At 39.3% G+C, this 22,630-nt stretch overlaps 3 protein-coding genes across 9 annotated transcripts in view; 2 read left to right on the plus strand and 1 right to left on the minus strand.

The window, feature by feature from the left end:
• Positions 1–2,669, minus strand: part of arhgap17a (Rho GTPase activating protein 17a) — a 32,499-nt gene extending 29,830 nt beyond the window's left edge. For 3 of the 7 annotated variants that reach the window (XM_085169443.1, XM_085169442.1, XM_085169441.1), the window contains exon 1: positions 2,091–2,669. In XM_085169443.1, the coding sequence (XP_085025569.1) occupies positions 2,091–2,143 (53 nt within the window). In that variant the 5' untranslated portion in view covers positions 2,144–2,669. The remainder of the gene's footprint in view (positions 1–2,090) is intronic. The other 4 variants (XM_085169445.1, XM_085169444.1, XM_085169447.1 and 1 more) reach the window with 3 other exon arrangements.
• Positions 2,670–6,233: 3,564 nt separating this feature from the next.
• On the plus strand, positions 6,234–15,132 carry lcmt1 (leucine carboxyl methyltransferase 1). The gene is made up of 11 exons (XM_085169457.1): positions 6,234–6,581; positions 6,867–6,958; positions 7,146–7,267; positions 7,431–7,507; positions 8,164–8,225; positions 8,336–8,438; positions 10,108–10,228; positions 10,443–10,544; positions 10,927–11,018; positions 14,270–14,367; positions 14,595–15,132. The coding sequence occupies exons 1-11, from the start codon at positions 6,496–6,498 to the stop codon at positions 14,615–14,617; spliced, it is 978 nt and encodes a 325-aa protein (XP_085025583.1). The 5' UTR covers positions 6,234–6,495; the 3' UTR covers positions 14,618–15,132.
• A 219-nt stretch (positions 15,133–15,351) lies between these two features.
• On the plus strand, positions 15,352–20,918 carry aqp8a.1 (aquaporin 8a, tandem duplicate 1). The gene is made up of 5 exons (XM_085169459.1): positions 15,352–15,968; positions 16,394–16,520; positions 17,351–17,559; positions 18,271–18,405; positions 18,986–20,918. Exons 1-5 carry the CDS (start codon positions 15,697–15,699, stop codon positions 19,026–19,028), a joined length of 786 nt encoding a protein of 261 aa, XP_085025585.1. The 5' UTR covers positions 15,352–15,696; the 3' UTR covers positions 19,029–20,918.
• Positions 20,919–22,630: the final 1,712 nt, after the last annotated feature.

Below are 22,630 nucleotides of genomic sequence, written 5' to 3' on the forward strand. Positions count from 1 at the left end.
AAAGTGTTTAGAGCAGCCTGAAGCTGTAACTTTTAACTCACCAGAGGCTTTGGTCATGTTTAATATGCAGATCATCAACTGTATGGCAAAAAATAGGAAAAGCATATGAAGTCCCCATTAACTGAAAGTTATATGGAGTAAAATTCTCACTGCATTCAAGGACTGTGAGCATTCATTTTAATGCAGACAGCAGTCATAGTCTATAACTTCCTATTGCCAAGTTATCTCCTCCAAAGGTGTCACTATCTGAGCACATTACCTGCCGCAAACAAAGATAGACAAAGGGTCAGAAAGTTCATCGACAGCAAACCACAGTAATCTAAAAGGAGAGGAGAAAATAAAATCCCCAACATGAATCACATGCCGCTATCTTTCTGTTTCACTGTCTGATTCAACATCAGTTCTCCCGAAACTCTCTCTCCTTCTTCTTCTTTAGAAAGCGTGGCTCTGGGACGCAGCTTCCTGTTTGTAGAAGGAGAGATTTCCTCAGAGCGGCTGCTCGCTGGACACAGTGTTCTGCCTTCGCACAATCACAGGAACCCAGGGGGGCAGGCCGAGACGGCCTTTTGCACTCCCAGGCTTTTTGCAGACTCAAGCAGCCACAAACATAATGGACGAAACAGAGCATGCTCGCTTCGCTCCAAATCCAACCGCTGACAGACCACTCACTCAGAAGGCCGTGCATATGAGTGTATGAGGGATTAACCCTACTTGTGCATACATAAGAGCAAGTAACTACTGCATGCATGCATGCACACACGTGTCTGTTTTCTGCATTACACTCTCTCCATTTCTAATTTACTGCTGCTGAGTGCAGACAGGGAATTATGAGTATTCCAGCTGTCCTGCTTCTCCTGGTCCTGAGTTTTTGGCTTCAGGAGCAGAATATCTCCATAGACCTCCGTGTTAGTGCTGCTGTTGCTAAAGTAAACACAGAATGCGCGTCAACACACTAATAACTGCAACTTAACAAAGCTGCCAACAACTCAGTTTCTGCCAGCCCTGTCTGCTCATGTGCATTTTCATTTACCGCTGATTAGTTGGTAAATTTATTACTTATAAATGTTACAAGTCCAAACTACACAAATTATTTCTAAATTAGGCAAAGTGTATAACACACATGTTATACACTTTGCCTGTGAATATTAAACCAAATCTCAGGCTTTGGACTGCTTTAAAGCTCCATTTCAGACAGTTTTAATAATTGAGGATATCACTTCTGGAGTGATCTCAGCCACACAGCTCTGGCTGCCAGCGCTGAAGCAGCTGCTCAAACTTTCTGTTTGCAAGGGTCAGCCAATCAACCAGAAGAGTGCTGTGTTAAAGAGAGATGAGCTAAAACACTGATTTTCAGACCCATTATTGAGTGAAGGGCTCCGACAAGAATAAAAGAGGGCTATTTTTAACTGTAAAACAACCCAAAAATAAAAGTGGAGGCGGCACATAAAGCCCCTGCCACGGTCTCATAGGCTTTAGAGTCAGCACAGCGCTTGAATTTGATGCCTACACTCAGCTGCATGGGGGCAAGCAAGAAAAGACATGGACTAGACAGCAAAGGTTTAACCCCTTTGTCACAGACATATCAGTATAGTGTTCATGAGGTATCAGACACAGACTCTTATCATTTTATATGACTCTAACAACTGATATGGTAGGAAACCCATATCGTATCTTTTATAACTGTTTTTTAATGTTTTAATAATAAATGGCCAGGCTTGAAATATTCACCCTCTTCTACATAAGCACTTACAAAAAAAAAAACATTTGAAAAGCTGCTAAATCAGTTCAGCCTTAAGAGTTTTTCATCCTTCAGTCTGGTTGTCAAACAATTCATTCATGAAAGTCTGCTCTACTTGCCAGTGTAGCCTTTCCTTTTATTAGGTTTTTTTTTTATTAATATCAGTTCATGTGACTCTCTTTCTTTGAATTTCACAGCCAGAACCGCTACCAAACAAGTTGGTGTTAGTTTACAATAAAGTTAAGAGTTAAATTCCGGTCCAACAAGCTTTAGAAAGCTGCTGAGAACAGCAAGAAGAAAAGTGTGTCTGCTAGTTCGCCTATAAAGCTTCGGAGCTGAACACAATACTTGCCTGCCGACTGTTTGATTGGCGAGCTGTTTCATCCGATTGAACTGCTTCTTCATTTTCGCTCCCTTGCCAGTTTAGTCGTCCGAAGTTAAGCTTCTAAACCGGCCTTTGGTTTGTCATGAACTTCACAAGGGGGCCTCTCCCAATTTTCCAAGCTGTCGCTATGACAGGGAAAAACAAGCGAGAGCCATTGAGCCCAAAGCCAATTAAAAATAGTTCGTAGCCGAGCTAGCCCCCCGAGCTAGCCCTTCCCAAGTGGAAATTCTAGGCAAAAGTTCCCGCTGGGGGCGACGGCATGACCCGCGAACCTCCTTTTTGGTATCTTTGCGTGCATTAAAGTCCCAAAGTAACCCGTGGCTAACTTTCACCGGCTCCGGCGGCTTTTCATGGCTGCTCTCGGTTGCTGGCTTGTCTGTTAGCCGAATAGCTAACACTGTTAGGGGAGCTGGATAATCCGTCGGCCGCTTTTTTCCACCAGAGCACAGCAGATGACTGAGAGCTGAGTGCGCAGCAGCAGCAGCACCTCACCTCTGCCACTGCCAACACACACACACAGCGGCAGGAAGTAACGTAAGTGCACGGCCAGCATCTGCCAGGCAGCACCACCTCCCCCTGGACACTGCCAGGAGAAACCTACTCAAAACAATGCCTTCCTAAACTAAAACACCAGGATGTTTGTTTTTGTTTTTCATTTGTATCACTAATACTAGTATAGTGGAAAATGGGGGAAGGGGGGGTAGAAAGGGCTTCTAGCAATATATATATCACTATCATATAATATCACTAATATTAGTATAGTGAAAAATAAAAAAAATCACAGACACATTTTTGGGTTTAGCTCAAATGGGTTGAATGCACTTAAACCTTGTGGGTCTAGTTAATATAAAGCATATAGGAGTTTGCTCACAGGGTTTCCACATAGAACCACATTCATTTTGTTCAACCTTCTTTCCTCTTCCCAGCAGGTTAAAATGGTTAAAAAAAATAGTATCTACAGTGGTGTGAAAAAAAGAAGCTTTCTTTCTTCAGTCAGTTCTGTGAAAAACTAAGTGCAAGTGATTGAGCAGCTTGTAGAGCTACCTTTAGGAGCAGTAACTTCAGGTGTTTGCTTTCTGTGTGAGTTTATCAGTCTCTTGCATATTTGTTGGGGAGGTTTGGCCCAAACCTCTTTACAGTGTTGTTTCAGTTTATTGAGGTTTGCAGGCTGTTTCTTATGCTCAGCTCTCTTGAGATCCTGCCACAGCACTTCAGTCAGGCTGAGTGATTGCAGCACCTTTCCTTCCTGTTTCAGTCTTTCTGTTGGAGCTCATATTTGACTCCAGAATATCTGCATGTACAGAGGAGTTCACGGCTGACTAAATGACTACAAGGTGCCCAGATCCTGTGTCTATAAAACAAGCCCAAAACACCCCTCCACCACCGTGCTTGAAAGCTGGTCTGAGGTGGTTTTGTGCTGGTTCGGGTTTTGCCAAACATGGCACTGTGCATTATGGCCAGACATCTCCACTTTGTTCTCACCTTGTTCCAAAAGTCTTGTGGTTTGTTCAGATGCAACTTTGCAAACCTAAACCAGCTGCCATGTTTGTTTGTTGTTTGTTTGCTTGTTTTTTTGTTGGGGGGTAGAAAGGGCTCATGGCAACCTTGCCAAACAAGTCATACTTGTTTTTTTCTAATTGTACTGTCATGAACTTTAATATTTAATGAGTTACTGAAGCCTGCAGAGTCTAAGATGTAGCTCAAGGGTTTTTTTTTTCCAGTTTCTCTGAGCATTGCACGGTTTGACCTCGGAGTCAATGTGCTCTCTTGTGGTATTATGTTAATGCACCTGAATGCTCCAGAACTACAAACTGCCAAAACAGAGGTTGTCACACTTGCTAATGGCCAATGAATCAGGTGCATTAGCAGCTGGCTCCTTTTGACACTCTTAATTCCAACAGAAGTAGTTGAGGGTATGCTTAAAAACCTTCTTTGTTTCACACAACTGTAGATTTAACTTTGTTAGCTTGTTTGTGAATTTGTAAATATTTCCTGCTTTATGTTTCCTGCAGGCTTGAAAGCCCTCTATATGCTCATTCACGCAGTGTATTTTTTTGGCCAATAATTTGTTCCACTGTAAAACTTAAAACTATTAAAACTATAGGAATTTGTTTTAAGTTCCAGTAATGAACTTTGACTCCAGTAATATTCCTTTTCTTTAACATGAAGATGGACCACATTATTAACTACAGTCACACCACCAAAAATTCACTATGCAAAATCTAATAAAAGTCTCCAGACTCACTGTATTTAAGCAAAGGGGGAAAAAAGACTTGATTTAAACTGGCAGGACAGAGAAGAGCCTTTGGGTTGCTGCTTTCCTAAACGACAAGTCACTAAAATCTAAAGAAAAAAACATATTACCATTTGAATATATTCTGACCTAAGCCAGTCAAAAATACAATAAAAAAGTTTCACTGACCTGAAACAAAAGAAATAAGGCTCATTATAAAACAAAAAGATAAGGAAAAAATGTGAGTAAAGCCGCAAACTTCTGATGGGACTTTCCACAAAGACCAGTGACTAAACAGCTTGGAAGTGAAAAAAATGGGAGCAGGGTATGCAGCTGCTGCAAAAAACACTTTCAACTGTTGATATTACAGACTTTTTATGTGGCTTTATGTTAATAATAATTAGGAATTTCATTGAACTGATAAAGATCTCCTCTGTTAACGTGGCTTCCAGGGTTTAACATTTTGAATGATCTCAAATTTATGTCAAACCCAACAAGAATGAACACAAAAGATGTTCTTTCTAATAAATAAATAAATAAATAAAATGAAAGCAATGACAATACACAGAAAGAGATGCATTTTACAGGAAGCATTGGCATCACCAAGTCTGGGAATGGAGCCAACATCCTTTTTGCTATGCAGCAATAAAAAAGGCTATATATTCACCCTTAATGCCATTCAACTCAAGTAACCGACACCAGTGAAATAGCTCCCAAAGACTTGTGCCAAGAGCCAAATGCATTACGCTTCTGTAAGATCGAAACTGTGGATTTTAAAGATTTGCCACTCAGCTGTTCATTATGCAGTCACGTGGATTGTTCGGAAATCACTCTGACAGTATCAGACTGTTTAATGCAAACCTCACAGCTGCTTATTACAGTCTTTGTCTCATGATCTCAGCAGCTGTACACGTTTTATCTTCCTGTGCAGAATTCAAAAGGATTAATTATCTGATTATCTGAGTGACATTCAGTGTCCTCAGTGAGGCTGACTTTAATGTGGTGGGATTTCCCTTTCAGTATGCCCACAACTGTGTCAGAGGTCCAATTTCATATGCTATTGTTCTGCATATGCACGCCTACGTGCTTGCTTAACTCTTTTGATTGTTGTGGTTTTGTTAGTGTTATCCTGTAAGGGCTGGTTTACCTCACACACCTTCTTTTTTTCTTCCAACTGTCCCCTGTAGGGGTCGCTACTGCGGATCATCTGCCTCCCATCTCAACCGATCCAGAGCTTTCTGTCACACCAGCCCTCTGCATGAACGTCCTCTCTGGCAGCTCCAAATTTAACATACTTTGTCTAGGGTATCATCCGATGAAGAAGATATCTCAAACATACGTAATGAAAAATGTCTGAACATTTTTGTGTTGACTGTCATGTCTAATTTATTTATAGCCTATACCACACTGAAACAACAGAAGCTGACCCAAAGTGCTTCAGAGACAGGTGCATTTGGATCCCAGGTCTCAAAATAAATAATAAATAATAAATAATCCAGTTTCAAAATATTTCAAGGTGTTTTCCCCCATGTATTAACTAATTATTATAGAAACTAACAATCACAGTGATTCAGTGGCCCATTAAAATGTGTCAAAAAATTTGCTAATTGGTGATGATTCATCTCATAAATCATGGCATACCGTTCTCCCCTGCATAAGTGGTCTTTATACGTTAAAGGTATTAGTGTTGGTATTGGTATTGTCTGTACTGACCCTCTATTTATTTGGTATATGATCAATACTAACATTTGCAGTACTGCACAAAAGTACTGCAGCACTCTGCGTTGCTTTTTTCCCCCTTTAACCTCTTGAGGTTTATTTCCTCCTTTTTCAAAATAAGAGCACTTGTAGTACTCTTAATCTGAAAAGCAAACCCAAGCCGGAAGTGATTATAATTTGCTTCCGGGCAGTTGTTTATTCATACATTTTCAGCTCCAAGTAGTTTGTAAATAGGCAGCGATATTTATAGCCTCTTTACGTACCGGTTATTATTTCTGCCATCTCGTAACTTGCAGGTTTTTCACCAGGACTTCCGCCTCCCGACTATGCTCGCGGTGTTTTCTCTGCAGTTTTACTAGTTAGCTTGTAGCAGGTAACCAGAGCCCAGCAGGTGGACGAGCAGCAGGACGGGAATCACCAATGGCAGCTCGGCAACCCTTCACAGACACGGACACTGCCGATGAAGCAGTGAGGGCGACGTGTGACGATGCAACCACATGCAAAAGGTAACAGCATCATTTGGAGTCAGTAAAGGTAACTTAAGGCGAAGAAGTCAAAGGCTAAAGCTTATTCTGCATGAGTCAGTTACCCTGATATTTCAATGCTATCGTTATTTACAGCAACACCATCGAAATACAGAAACTCCTCTCTGGTTGTTGTTGACACAACGAGGCTGTTTAGTTGTATTGTTTGTGGGTTTCTATCATAAGCATCCACTTAATATTCCAATAAGTAATCTGGCTTTGAATGTATGACACAGCTTCATGTAGTATATAAAATCTATGTTATAGGTTTGCTACCAGTAAAGGCTACTGGAAGGACCCTTATATCCAATACTTTGTAAGATCTGTAGGAGACCGAAAGGCCCCCGAAATCAACAGAGGCAAGTAATAAAGCAGCTTTCCTTAAAAGCACTTGGCCTTTTATAACTTGTTGGACAATCTCTGTGTAGTATTTGTAATATAATTTCATAATTTGTAATTTAACACATAAGCTGGTGAAATATAAGCAGCTCATAACACTTGTTGTACAGTTTAGCTAGCTTTTGCATGTCTCATGTGATTTGACAGGTTACTACGCCCGTGTGCAGGGAGTGAACCACCACCTCGATGCGTTTCTAAGGAAAACACAGTGTGACTGTCAAGTCATCAACCTGGGTGCTGGACTGGATACCACATTTTGGAGGCTAAAGGTTTGCAAACAATGAGCTTGCTTCCTTCGCTGTGCTCTAAATCTGATTTTCATTAATCTGTGACTTTAATCATGTCTCATGTTGTGACGTGACTGCATCCAAGTTCCTTCTATTTGCCCTCAAAAAACTTACTGCTAATCTTGTGTGTTTATATGTGTTATAGGATGAAAACCTCATGCCACGGAAGTTCTTTGAAGTTGACTTTCCAACTGTTGTGGCAAGGAAAATACACAATATAAAGTAAGACAATGTGATTTTTCTGCTGTATTCCAGTCTTTAAAATTCTAAGTTTGAACTTGCATATTAGTCATCGTTTTAGGTTTAATTATCTTAATTTATATCCATTAAATATATAACAAGATCACCCAAGGCTGAACCTTTTGTGCATACATGCAAGAATCAAATACCTGGATCTGTGATTTTTTTTTTTTTAGAAGCGAGCCTCATTCAATGATATTTGCATACAGAATGGCTCTTATAACCTCCTCTGTGGATTTAATTATGACTAAATGAAAGGAAAGTGAATGTCATGTTTATATTGGTTTCTTTGGTGACTGTAATGTAGAGGAGCAATCCATAGAGGGAGCTAGAGCCTCTTGTTTCATAAAAAAGATCATTTACAGCTGGGCCACAAAAGGGCTGGAGTAACATTGTAACTGTATTTGCAAAACAAATCAGCCTGTAAGAAAAATTTAAACGCCACATTAACTAATTTACTAACAGGGAATTTGAGTTGAAAAATACACTAAAAGCTACATACATGTATATTTATAATGTATAAATACATTTTTAACACTTTGGAACTGAACATTTCTGCTAGTTTGTATGTAAAACACCTGAATACTTATTTACTGCTGATATTCTGTTTTAATTATTACTTTACTTTCTTTGATTAGGACAAAACCACCTCTGTCCAAACCCATCATCGAAACCCACTCAACAGACTCCTTACTGCTAGGTACGCAGTAACTGATGCAGTTATTTTGGTATCCAGATGATGCTTCAGTGGCTATAAATACCAATTATATGACTCCAACTCTTTCTAACTGTGGTTCTGTCTTTCTCCAGATGCCCACAGCCTCGAATCAGATCGTTACTGTATCATTGGGGCGGACCTCAGAGACATCGCCAGTTTGGATGAAAAACTGAAAAAGTTTCAACTTAACCCAGAGTATGTGTTATACATTTTTGTATTTTATCTCTTAAATGGAAAAATCTATTTTAAAATAGCTCCCTATCATTCCACTTTATTAGTACCTTTTACAGCTCTCTATCAGTTGTAATTTGTTTTCGCCCAGGGCCTCAAGAATTGCAGCTTATCTCTTTGTTGTGTGTAAGTAGCTGAAGATAACAAGGGGCACCCTACTGATGTGTGTGGCTGTAAAGCAGATGGAATGTCAACCTTCTGCAGCTTGTATGCCACGCCCATAAGGCACGGTTGAGTATGAAACACTAAAACTCAGTCAGACTTAAAATGCGACTGTATGCTTAGTCATGGTTTTGCTTACATTCTGCTAAACATGCTAACTCGGGGAGCTAGCATGACTTATGAACAGCAGATCTGAGCGTTAATTTGTTCTATTGCGAAATATGACATGGAAGATTCATTGTAACCGCCATAGTTGTAGTTTATTTATATTATAGTGTTTATTTGTATGCCACACGCCACTGCATTTACAGGTACATAACACATACAACTCTGCAACACACACAAAAAGAGCCAGCGAGAAACGCAAGCAAAAGTTTTTTCCCTTTAGAAATGATCATTTAAAAATTGCATTTCTGAAACATGCAAGTGTGACACATATCTAAAATAAATACATTTTAAAAGAAATATTTTACACAGCACTGTAGATTATTTATGGCTTATTACAAATGAGCTTTTGTCTACTTTTAAAATTATGCAGGATCCCGTTTAAGATCTGTAGAAAAAAATGTTTGAAATAAGAGTTTAGAAAATTGTGTCTTGCACTTCCTGTGCTTTAGGAGCCCAAAACTCTTAGTAGAACCATGAGGTCACTGAGCAATTGGGGAGCCTGATGTGCAAAATGTACATTCTCGTCCCTTGCGCACAGAGATTCCTACAGATTTTCTGAACTTTTTGATGTTACTGCCATCAAAAAATGTTTTTCTTAAAATGGTACATTTTCTCACTGTGACATTTCTGTGTTCTGTTGTGAATAAAATATGGGTTTGTGAGATTTGGAAATCATTTGCTTTTTAATTTTTCATTTCCATTTTACACAGTAATTGGCTTTATAAATGAACCACAAAGAACCTTAACATACCGAATTTCTTAAAAACATGACAGTGGTGTGCTTTTATGGTTTCCTGTTCTGTCTGTTATATGACTGTGTACCTCATAATAGATTATTCATTTTTAAGTTATTGTGGTTGCCTTTACAACCTTAGACACCACTTTAATACATTTTGTTATGAGGAATCTTTACAGCCACCTTCTATCCTTCAGCTGCTTGATATTTAGATTTCAGCTGTAGCATCACTTTACCAGTTGTATTGAATGAAAATAGGGCATAGACAGATAAGACAAGGACATTTTTGCAGCAGGACTAGCAGACCTTTTCGAGATAGCTGGGAACTTTTCTTTTTTTGGCCTAATTTACTATTGAAAGCTTGCATAAGAACAGGAAGCTGTTTTCCCCCCTGTCTACCAGCATTACAGGAATATGAGCACCTTCACTTTTTTCCACTACACTGGATTAAATGAAGACATTTCTGCACATTATATTCTTCTGCATGTGGATAAATGTTTTGTCTTTGCCGAGATCTCACTAAGTGCATTCTTGATATGTTCTTTTACGTGCTGGTCTCGTCTCCAGGTTACCGACATTGCTTCTGTCAGAGTGTGTGCTGGTCTACATGACACCATCTCACTCCTCCAACCTTGTTCACTGGGCAGCAGAAACCTTTCACACTGCCATGTTCATCAACTATGAACAGGTAAACAAATTTAACAACTTCATAATTAAGTACTTGGTTTTTTTTTCCCAAGCATTAGTTGCAAATTCTTTTGTACCTTTCTAGTCGTCGACTGTTTGCAACCTAAGTACGACACACTGAGTATTTGAAATGCTTCGTGTAGATTGGAGCTGAGTAACAGGGAGGTTTTTATCAAGGGAGCAAAATGTGATTTGTGTGCTGTCTTTGTGTCCAGGTCAACATGAGTGATCGATTTGGTCAAGTGATGATCGAGAACCTGCAGCGTCGCCAGTGCACCCTGGCGGGGGTGGAGGCCTGCCAGACTCTGGACTCTCAGGTAACCTCCATCTCATCAGTGAGTTTATTAGCATCAATACACATCGTAAGTTATTATGAGCAGGTTAACTAGCTGTCAAGTTTTAGACAGACCCCCCCAACAAGTTGAGTCCCCTCACTCAGCCTGGAGAAGGTTTTTTTTCTCTTGTTAAAAAGGAGTTTTTCCTTCCCACTGTTGCCAAGTACTTGCTCACATGGGGTCGGCTGATTTTGGAGGTTTTCTCTTTATTATTGTAACCTTACAATAATAAAGCTCCTTATATAAAATTGAATTGAACATTCAAGAGATGCTGTGTACAGTAACAAATGACACTGCGTTGCTGGTTGTATTATTTATTTTGTTTTGGGAGGTTTTGCAGACATTAATTTGTCTTCGTTTGCAGAAGGATCGGTTTCTGAAAACCGGCTGGGAACACGTTGACGCTCTAGATATGATGACGGTCTACAGTATGCTCCCTCAGGATGATGTGGCAAGGTAATGCAGGCAGTATCAAGCATCTTGAGGCAACTGTTGTTGCTATTTGGGGCTATATAAATACTTTCTCTATGGAAGGATGGATATCTGCTTATCTGCTATCTGGTCTGTGCTTCTGTAGAAATTACCCAAACACTTATTATGTAACTCCATGTAATGTTTGGTTAAGTTATGTCATGATGCACTAAAGTACTGTCAGAGTGCTGGCTCTGCACCAGCAAGGGCTCTCCGTTACTGTCTTTTTTCCCCATCTCCACCTGTGTGTGGATGGTGGAGGGATTTCTAGTGGGACCTAAATTCAGTCCCAGTATTCAGGTCCTCTAACATATCAACATATAGCTGCTTTATTTATCTTGTTTAAATAAAGCAGCTCAGCTGTGCTAAAGCAGACGATTCTGAACTTGAATTCTTTAAATGTTTATAACCCTTTTCACTTTTCCGATATGAATATTACAAGTGAATTACAAGTGAATGCCGTGGCAGAGTCATGACTTACACATTTTGGTAAATTTCCAAGGCCATTTACCCGAAATTCGCTTCTTGTCGTCCATGAACTCTTGACCTTGCTGACTCATTAAAACACTCTTTTATTTCAAATCCTTCCCCTTTCTCTACCTCTCTGCTCTTTTCCCACAGTGCTTTCACATCCTTATTTTACCATTATACATTTACACTGGATTAAGTAAGCAAATATATATTTAGCAAATCAAATGTTCCACATTTTTTTCCCCTAATTTTCAGCTATAAATTCATCTTTATCTGTTTTTTTAATATGGAAATGTTTTTAAAATTGTTTCACTTAATTATGTCTTATGTCTTTATTAGGGGTGCAACGATACTCGTATCGATATTGAACCGTTCGATACAGTGCTTTCGGTTCGGTACGCATATGTATCGAACAATACAACATTTTTAATTTATTTTATCAACTTTCCTTCTGACGGTGCTGTCTGTGTTGAGCGCTCAGTGGATCTGCGCTCGACAGTGCAGCCTAGGCGGAGTAGTCGAACACAGATTCACTGAGCACAGGGCAAGCTAGCAGACAGAAGGTAAGCTCGTTGCAACATGGCAAATTGAACCTCCCCCACCCTCATTCAGATCTGGCGTCTGGAACTATTTTGGTCTTCATGTGACGTATGACCCTGAAGGTAAGCGCGTCATGGACTAAAGTAAAACAGTATGTCAGATGTGCCACGTAATGCTCAATTACATGAGTGGGAACTAGTGTGTTAGCGCAGTTAGCTCGTTAATGTGTTGACGCTGTCCAGCCCCACACACCGGGCAATCCGCGGTAGCTCGTTAACGGAGATTTGCCGTGTTGTGGCGTTAACCTCATTTCAGATTAAGGCTGACAGCACTAGTGGGAACACGACGAATATGACTGCACATTTACCCGATAGTATCCTAGTGCAAAGACAAGTGGAAGCAGACAAAAACAACAAGCACGCATACAAACTTTACCCGAGTCATTTAGACAGCCGTTAGCACATGATTCTCCTTATGGGGACCTGATATGTTTAATATGCTGCTGAGAATATAGCCCAGAAGAAGCGTATAGTATAACTTTTATTTTGGAAAGAGACATTTCTCTGTAATAAACTCTTTTCCAAAGATGAGTGATTCCTCAATCAGATACAGGGCTCGCAAAATCGCTAGCCCGACGTCCCGGGGCTAGCGATTTTTCCAGTCGGGCTGCCCTGCTCTGCTCGTCGGCCTATCGTAGGAAGGAAAAATATATGTCAATGCTTTTGCATTCTTTCGGAAATGTAGCTGGGTAATTATGTCATTGGCATCGGTGAGCCACTGTCAATATGTGACATATTGAAATCGCGTTTGAATTTGCGCTTGTTTTTTGCTTTCACTTTGCAATCGCGCGAACTGTGTATAGAGAGCGACAGCACTGATTGGTGAGTGATGATAATTTGCGCACCAATTCCTCTGACATCGTCTTATCAATCGTTAGCTTACTATGCAAACATGACAAGTGAAATCTCCCGCAGCTTAAACATGTGAGAGGTTGATCGCGCAGAGAGTCGCTGAGCATTATGTGAGTGCCTGTGTAAAAGCAGCAGGATATATATTTTAGTTCTGCTGAGCCAAATAAGACAGGTCAGGGTGAAGAAGTGACCGCCAAAGAAAAGCTTACCACAAAACGGAAAAGTTATGACAAATCAGACTATAAGGCAAAAAGAAAGTGCAGCTTTATGGTTTCATGGACAATTACTTTGGTGTTCCTCCACCTCCAAAGAAATGTCAGGAGTCCAAACCACAAAAGATGCGCGTATTCTCGGAAAAGTGGTTGCAGGAGGTGAGCTGGCTTCAAACAAATGAACGCACAGAGAGGTGGTGCAGAATGTGCTGTGAAAATGTAATAAATGACAAATTAATAAAAAGGCATGAACATTTTTTTGTGTATCGAAAAAATATCAAACCGTGACACCAAAGTATCAAACCGAACCGAACCGTGAATTTTGTGTATCGTTGCACCCCTAGTCTTTATATACATTAGTTGAGTTTTATGTGATTTTTAGCTCATTAAAGAACTTTTAAGCTTAATCTATATCTCCAGTTTTCTTATTGTCGACAGGTCAGGCTTTGGTGGTTACGTTTGATACTCGCTGAGCGTAGAGTGGGCTTGCTCGGGTTCTTGTCTTGCTTCTTCATCTTAATCCAGTTAAATTGTGACTGTTACCATTTTATGTGCTAGTAAAGCTGCCAGTGAAGGCCAGTAAAGTTTGAAGTCCTGACAGTATAATTGATGTCCATTTTTATGGATTCTCTGACTGGAGATAACAAGAATATTGTATATTGAATGTTGTGGAGTTTTACTATGAGGAATTCATCTGGAAAAAACCTCGGTGAAAGGTATTTATAGGATTGTTGCGCGCCCCCCCCCCCCCCCCCCCCCCCCCGATTACTTTATATTGCTTTTTGAGTGCAGCAATCTATTGAAACCTAGAAGAGCAAATCATTCAGCGTTGCTTCAGTTTATCAGTTTAGCTTTTTTTAAGGTCCCGCCACAGGATTTCAGAGTTGAGGAGTCAGTTTTGATTGGGCCATTGCAACACCTTGATTTGTCTCTCTTTTGAGCGTTGCACCATCTGTCGCTGTGGTGAGTTCACCATGGGAAGAATGTGGCATTGTGTTAACACACACCTGAATTTTACAACCCAGTCTACATGACTGTAGCTTCCTGAAATGAAAAGTCACATTTTAAGACAAAGTCTTGAGTAGATTTTCATTTCTTTCAGAATTGAGCATCTGGAGTTCTTGGATGAGAAGGAACTGTTGCAACAACTTCTTCAGCACTACAGTATCTGCTGGGCCACCAAGGATAAGCTTAACCTGGGTAATGCACACTTTAATGTTAGCCTTATGAATGGATACGTAAGCTGTGAGAGGACATCAAAGTGACAGACGCTATGTTTCAGGATGTTCTCTGACTACAATGGTGACAAACTGACTGTCAGCGTATTTACTTTGTCGTACTCGTGCGTGTTTTTCAGATCCCCCGCTCATCAGTTTGAATGTCTGCTGTGGCCATTAACAAGAACAGGTCATGTTCTCTTTCCGCAGGTCTCTCTCAGTTGGCGTTTTGAGCATTAAATTGCGCCACTTTTTGTGTGTGTCCGCCAAAACCAACAGCGGGAGAAGACGTGTCAAAGGAGGCCTAAGGAAAGAGGAAGTCATTAATTCTCTGTCGAGCCCCTCATCTGGGATTCGTTCCGGTGTGAAAAGTCCCGGCATCAGCAAAATGCAGTTTCACAAGCATCCTTGATATCCCTGTATGTGTCGAAGACATGATGAGAATTGTGAACATGTCCAAAACGTCAACAAAATCTGCTCTTGTGTGATGGAGATGAAAGAATGTATTAAGAATCCCAGATGTTACATATTTGTGCTTTCCTGATTTTCATGTGCCATTTTAATTTAATTTATTGATCAGATTATTACTTGCATGCCATAAATAGTGAAATGCATACAAATGCTCGTTAATTTTACATTTACCTGCAAAATGTTGACCCTAGCTGAGAGAAAGTGACAGATTAGTTTGTTATTGATTATATTTGATGATCAGTCAAGTGCAGATAATTAAAGAAAATCTTTTGTGTAAGATGTCGTTGAACTGTCAGTTATCTACTTTGTTATGGACGTCATATCTGAACGATTATGTTTAAAGCCTTGGCTTATCCAGAGTGCGTGCGATATTCTTGGGAGTGAACACTACGATAAGTTCTGAGAATTCTTGATCGCATTAATTGCGCAGGTAGACTTTGGGTTGTATCATTGACTGATGACTTTATTAAGGGGACCTTATAGATCATAAAAGTTACTTATTTATTTGTATTGGTATCTGTAGGCTTATTGATGAGCTTAGGTTCAGCAATAAAAAAAAACCCCACAACTAAACATTGTGATTGTGTAACAGGACCTTCACCCTGACTACTTTGATGTTCCACGACAAGACTAATCATTTAACAAGCTCATCTTAAATATTTTGGCAGTATAAAAAATTGCAGGAAGGAGGGGCATCACAGCGGAAACGCATGGACGTACGCATTTCCCTTTTGCATCATCATATGTGTGGCTTATATACAGAAAAATATGCTGATCGTACTGTAGTCCACCAGTGGAAGTGGAGGGAGTCAAGCACAGGGCAGAAGGTTTCAAATACAGCATGTCAGGGCTAGAAAGTAAGACAGAGGTTTTCACAGTAACCGAAATGGGGGAGCCGAAGGTGGAGAAAGACATTAGCAACAGAAGTAAGATACGATGCAAATATGAGCTGTACGTGCAGCCCTGTCTGGCTGAGCTGTTGGGTACCTGCTTGTTTGTATTTGTGGGGTGTGCCTCTGTTATCGGGAACGTGGAAACGGGGGGTGTCATCCAGCCTGCCCTGGCACATGGACTGGCCCTGGGAGTGCTGATCACAGTGTTTGGGCAAATCAGGTACAGATTTATTATATACTGTTTTTTCTTCTTGTATTTACAGTATTAAAATAGAATTTTTGGGGGGATTTTGGTTAGTGTAAAAGCAAAGAAAAAACAAATTTATGGATATTTTTAGGATTTAGTGCTTAGAGTAAAAAGCCCTAACTTGTAGAAGTTGCTTTAATTTAAAGAGCATCTAGGTGTTGGAAACCACAGCAAAAAAAAAAAAAACCCTTTTAAAAATATTCTGATGCATTTTTTGTCACAATTTGTATTGCCTCAGTTTGATACAACAAAGGTAGCACACACGTAAACACATTATTCAAATGCTCTATTCATCCCATTCTATTCTTTGATCCTTTTTCATCTATTCATCCATTTTTGACGGACAGTTGTGACTGCTTGATCACTTTATAGACTAAAATGAATTCCAATTCTTGCAGCGGGGGACACTTTAATCCTGCAGTGTCGCTGAGCGTCTACCTGTGCGGGGGGATGAAGCTGGTTTTGCTCGTACCTTACATCGTAGCTCAGATGGCCGGAGGAGTGGTTGGTGCTTTTTTGTCAAAGGTAAGATATAGTCTAAATAAAAGATGAAATACTAAAGATACGCAAATTAATTATAAGTCAAGATGTTAAATTTTGTCGTCAGTCTAATTGCTGATTTTTTTTTTAACTAAATGCTAAAATGCAAAAAATGATATTTCATGCACTACCAATGTGGAAAATCTGTTTTTCTTTGTAATCACTGGCCTTTAGACAGTGGTAAGAAGATGTCAACAATTTATGTTTAGGGTTTTATTTTGTTACAAATAGTTTTCTGTAAGTTGTGCAAATCACTATATATTTCATTTAATTATGTTATTTCTATATTTCAATGTAAAAGTGAAAAAAAAAAACTTGCAATGCAGAAATAATAATTAATGAATTAACTAATTAACCGATGGAGTGATATGTTTTAAAATCTGTAAAAATCAGTAAAACTGGGCTCTCAAGACTTGAATTTTCATTATTTCATTATTTTTACTTTGATCTTAGTTTTGAGTAAGTCAGCGTTTGTTTATTCTGGCATGACTCTAATGTTTTGTCATGTAAAATGTGAATTTACAAGGTATGTCATCATTTTGACATCATTGAACCCAATGTTTTTGACTTACTGTGTATAAATATGGATGACACACTATGACAGTTCAGAATTGTGATTTCTGATTACTTACCAAGCAGCACTTTGACATCAAGATTGATAACATCATTGACTTGACCTTATCCAGATTGAGCCAAAAACATTTACCATACAAGATTGTAATTTAAGATCATTAAATGATATTTTGATTTACTGAAAAAAGAGTTACGGTTCCAGTCATGTTATATCCTATGTGTTCTACTTGTTCTGCTTTTAGGCAGTGTATCCCTCTAATAACTATACTGCTTCCCTCGGAGGAGCCTTTAAAGCGGTCTCTGCTGACGCTGGTAGAGCCACCCTGGTAGAAATGTTGTTGACCCTGATCCTCACCATGGTGGTGTGTCTGGGGGCCGTCAACAGGAAAACCCAAACAGACTGGGTTCCTTTTTGCATTGGCCTCACTGTGGCTGCCAACATACTTGCTGGGTAAGAATCTTAGGAGGAATCACTGGGAGCTAGACTCTGATCACTATTAGGGCCATGATAGGAGCCGTGGTTTCAGATTTAAAATAATAATAATAATAAAAAAAGGTCTACTTGTTTATTTTGTCCTGCTTTTGGCTGACTTTTGTAATAAGTACTGAAAAGGAGAAAAAATAAAAGTCAAAATGGCAGAACCTAAAAATACTGGTTCTTATTATAGCCCATGGGGGTCTCACACTGTGGGGCAGTGCCACCTTAGGGGGTGTTGCTAATGAGGGGAAATGAAAGTGAAACTAGTATGATTTGATAATATGATTTTTTTTTTTAGGGAAAATAAACAAGAGTGTGCTACTGCTACTACATCATCTTTTTACTTTACTAAAATTAAACTTTTTTTTTTTTTTACTTAAATCACTGATACAAATTAAAAGATGTAGGGTGTGAACTTCTTTCAGCTCATAAAGCAAGGCATGGCAGCAAAGGTCTGAGAACCACTGGAACAGGTTAATCTCTGTTCCTCTAATATATCCTCATGAGTTTATTAACTTCGTCAAGTTTCCCTTTTAAATTAGTCTTTATGTCATGCACAAGCATGTGGACCATTATCTCATTGCTTGTATATCCTGTTTTTCTTGCATGAGAAGTGTGCTGCTGATCTGCATCCCTGATCTCCAGCTGTATTAACGTGTTGGTTTGTCATGACTGTTATTTCAGAGGGACTTTGTCTGGAGCTTGCATGAACCCTGCCCGTGCCTTTGGTCCTGCCATGGCTGCCAACCACTGGGACAATCACTGGGTCTTCTGGGTTGGACCCGTTGCTGGTGCACTGCTAACTGTCAGCATCATCAGGTAAAGATTCAGGACATGTTATTTGCTTTTGCATCCAAAAGCCAAACGTGCACATTTCACATATGTCTAGTATAGATTTGTAGTTCCTCGTAAAAAAGGCCATATTCATGTAGCATTGCAGTACTATTGTTGGGATGAAAGTGGGTGGCAAGTCAGCTCAAGTACGATAGTCAGCCACAATATTACGTTCACCTTTTTAAATACTCTTAGTATTTCGGTAGGTGTTATTTATTTATTATTAGTTACTTCTGCAAGGCCAATCATAATGCTTAAGTATTATATCCTTCTTAACCATTTATAGACCCAACACTGGAACTCCTGGGGTCTTATGAGACACACTTTGCAGTTACATTAAGTCTCTCTAATGTTGTTTCTATTTAGATTATGCCTCTTTGAAGAATCTGTGTATTCAGAATACACACATCCTACAAAAGATAGAATATGTGTAAAAAGCACACAGTGGCTTTGTACCACATCATGTGCATTTTAGCAAATTTTTCTTAGATGAATGAAAGGTCATGACAATAAATGGATAATAAATGTGATGGAAACAACCAGTAAAGATGATCTTTTTTCGCAGGTTGTTGATCGGTGACCATAAAACTCGAGTTGTGCTAAAGTGAAGGCCTAATTCATTAAAGAGGACTGCAGAGACCACAACCAGTTGATGGGTATCTTGGCATCTTTTCCATTCGGATGGTCATACATTTCTCAGCAACATGTGAAGAATGTGTGCCCACAGATATCCACCATAACTGTTGGCTTCTATTGTTGGGCTGGAAAAAGTCCAGGCATATTTAACAATAAAAGTTTCTTCCAAACGCTCACACTGTCTGCTCTCTGCACTACTTACTTGAGTCTTTTGTATTTGTTTGAATCAAAGTCCCACATGGTAAGGAGTATTTTAATAGTTTTATTACTTAAATGACAGTACAAGGACAGGCCAGTGGCTTAAAATATAAAGGCAGATTAGAATCATAAACTGGTGTACTTCGATCCAATGAGACTTGAAACGTAGATTCTTTTTTTTTTTTTTAAGACAAAATACTTGGTTGCAAGTGAAAATTTCATAATCAAAATGAACAAAAGTCTTGAGTCACTCATTGTAAATCTCGTCGGGGAATTATTGAAACGTGCTAACACATGTGGAAAGACAGAATATAAGGAAAAAACCTAGCTTGTACAATTCTGTTGAGTTTGAAAGTAAAAGGACTGCTTGTTATGTAGTGCTTTTATTCTCTGCCTAAGTAGACCAGCCCATGACTGATAGTGTCCACTGTGTGTGTTTCTATACACGTATGCTTTTGCTGCAGTGGTGGTGTGATGCTAATAAATGAAGCCTTTGCCAATCAGATGCCTTAAACATGTTACTGCGTGGCAGATCAAAATCTGACTGTTCTTGTCTGTCTTCATAATTCCATCAATGTTGACAAGATCCTCAACACCACTGGCTCTCCAAACCATGACAGAGCCTCCACCTGTTTTACAGATGGCTGTAAACACTGCTGTTGTACCTCTCTCCTGACCTGCTTGAGAGTTTAAGCCAAAACATTCTCATCTCAATTCAACACACCATAAAACCCGTTCCCGCCGTTTTTCAGTCCAGTTCTCGTGTAAGCGAGCATGCCTTAGCCTTCCTTAAGAACAGCTTCTTAACAGCTAGTCTTCCACAGAGACCATTTCTGATGAGGCTTCAGTGAACAGGCCTTAAGGACATGTCAAGTCTTAAGGACATGACTTTCAGATACTGTTCCCCTACTGTTGATTGTTTTTTAGGTTTTAGCCTGCCACTTCTTGTTTTGCTGAGATATGTCAGGCTTTTAGCTAATAGCTCTTTGGTAATCAGCTTCGTGGAGCAAAACTACAATTTTATGCCCGTCAAACCATGTCAGCATCATTTAACTGTACAAATAGAAATAAATGATGTCTTGATGCATGCTCAATCATCCAGGTAAGTAAATCCCAAAAGGTTTGATTCTGTTCATCTGGACATAGCATGCGCTACGCTGAAAATGCTATGTTGCGCTACGCTATGTTGAAAATGCTACGTCCAGATAAGGAGAATCAACCTTTTGGAAGGAATAAATGATGCGTTTTTCAACAGGTTGCTATTAGCAAAGTGCCTAAAGATATAAAATAGGTTATTTGCTAACTTGTGTTTTATGTGAAGACCCAACACTGGTTCATCCCTTGAGTTATGTGCTTTTTTAAATGGTTAAATAAATCACGACTCACAAGTCAGTGTTAAGTGGCTCTGGTTTTCTCTGAAAATGCTCTGGTACAAGCAGTTGACTAAAAGTGAGTGAAAAAGCATTCAATGTCCAAGAAAAACTTTGTAAGACCTTTAGGAAGCCTGGAGAACTTCCAGACCAAAAAACAATAAAGTCTGTCCTTGGGAGAAAGATATAAAGAAAGATATAAAGAAATGAGACATTTGCACAGTACTGGATTTAAGATAGGAAAAAGGTGGATGTACAATTACTCCGTTGAAGAATGCCGTCAATAGATGTGTTGTATAATACACATAACATTATAGTACAATCTTATCACTATAATCTTTTAATCCCTATCTCATAATCTTATCTAACCTCACTGTGAGAGGTGATAAGATTGAAGAAACAGGTTGTACGAATTAACAGAAATAGTAAACTTCAAGGAAAACAAGTTGGGTCGCAACACCTTCTAGTGTTTTTGTAAGAAAGCTTTAGTCAATCAATCAATCAATGAAACAATCAAGAAATCTAACTTACTAAGTCCTATTGTGTCACATACTGAACTGGAGGTTGCTACACATGCATTCATTTCATCCCATTTGGACTACTGTAATTGATTATTTATAAGTCTAAGCAAAAACTCCCTGGAACATCTGCAGGTTGTTCAAAACGCTGCAGCAAGGCCACACCATTGCTAATTCTGTTCCATTGGCTCCATTTTAAGATTCTGGTTCTGACTTTTAGAGCTCTTCATGGACAAGCACCAGCTTAGATTATTGAACTTCTACAGCCCTGTGTCCCTAGCAGGTCCGTGAGGTCATGTGATCAGGGCCTATTTGTTATACAGCAGGGTTGGGAAACTCCAGGCCTCGAGGGCCGGTGTCCTGCAGGTTTTAGATATCACCCCGGGTCAACACACCTGAATCAAATGATGAGTTCATTACCAGGCCTCTGGAGAACTTCAAGACATGTTGAGGAGGTCATTTAAAAATTTGAATTGGACACATCTAAAATCTGCAGGACACTGGCACTTGAGGCCTGGAGTTGCCCACCCCTGTTATACAGCAAACAAGGCTGAGAACTCAGGGAGACAGAGCTTTTGCCACTGTGGCCCCCACATTATGGAACTCTCTTCCTGTGAGCTTGAGATCTGTGGCCTCAGTAGTCTCTTTAAAAAAACAACAACAACTAAAAACTCATCTTTTTGGAATTGCATTTGGTTAATTTTTTGTCTTTGTTTTAAATGCCCTGGTATTTGTCACAGTATTCAGAAGCAGAACAAAAGGTAAGGCAAACTGATACAAAACTAAACATTAACCTAAACTGGGAGAACTAAAAAACAACATGAAGAACCCTGACATGAACCTAAACGAACCTGGACAAGAAACTTGGAAACATGGCAAGAAACAACAGATGACCTGACAAGGAATGGATGAAAAAACCCCCCAGATTAAATACACACAGGAGGTGATCAGAGGAAGTAGAAACAGCTGACACAAATGAACATAACTACCTCACAGGGGAAAAGTAAACGCATTACACTAATGTGTAACTAAACACATTGAACAAAGAAACAAGAGACTTTCAAAATAAAACAGGAAACAGAGAAATGAAGACGTGACACAGAAGCTTGATAACCTGTAACACGCAGACAAGAAACACAACATATTGACACTGAAGACAAGAGAAGACTTATAAATGTTATAAAAGTAGTAAAACGAGAATGAAATCCTAACTACTAGTGGCAACACAAGAACTTAACATATTTCCAACAATATAAGGAAACAAAAATACAAAACAAACTCAAAACTGCACAGACCCGACATTATTTTTTTTCTCGTGAAGCACTTTGTGATCTTTGTCCTGAAAGGTGCTATATAAATAATATTTTTACTTACTTACTTTCTCAGTTCTTTTTATTGAATCCGTCTCGTCTCAGGGTCAATAGAGGGAAAGTATCAAAGTACTTGCAGCAGTGCATAAACACTAAAAAAATGTCACACATATGAAAA

Source organism: Neolamprologus multifasciatus, chromosome 8 (assembly GCF_963576455.1).
Source record: "Neolamprologus multifasciatus chromosome 8, fNeoMul1.2, whole genome shotgun sequence".
Lineage (NCBI taxonomy): Eukaryota > Metazoa > Chordata > Actinopteri > Cichliformes > Cichlidae > Neolamprologus > Neolamprologus multifasciatus.

Bases quoted from the DNA above. Each gene is read 5' to 3' on its own strand.
- lcmt1 (XM_085169457.1), top strand. From the start codon at position 6,496: ATGGCAGCTCGGCAACCCTTCACAGACACGGACACTGCCGATGAAGCA. The intron at 10,229-10,442 runs GTAAACAAATTT...CTTTGTGTCCAG, and splicing joins TGTTCATCAACTATGAACAG to GTCAACATGAGTGATCGATT. The intron at 14,368-14,594 runs GTAATGCACACT...CTCTTTCCGCAG, and splicing joins CAAGGATAAGCTTAACCTGG to GTCTCTCTCAGTTGGCGTTT.
- aqp8a.1 (XM_085169459.1), top strand. From the start codon at position 15,697: ATGTCAGGGCTAGAAAGTAAGACAGAGGTTTTCACAGTAACCGAAATG. The intron at 15,969-16,393 runs GTACAGATTTAT...CAATTCTTGCAG, and splicing joins ACAGTGTTTGGGCAAATCAG to CGGGGGACACTTTAATCCTG. The intron at 18,406-18,985 runs GTAAAGATTCAG...CTTTTTTCGCAG, and splicing joins CTAACTGTCAGCATCATCAG to GTTGTTGATCGGTGACCATA.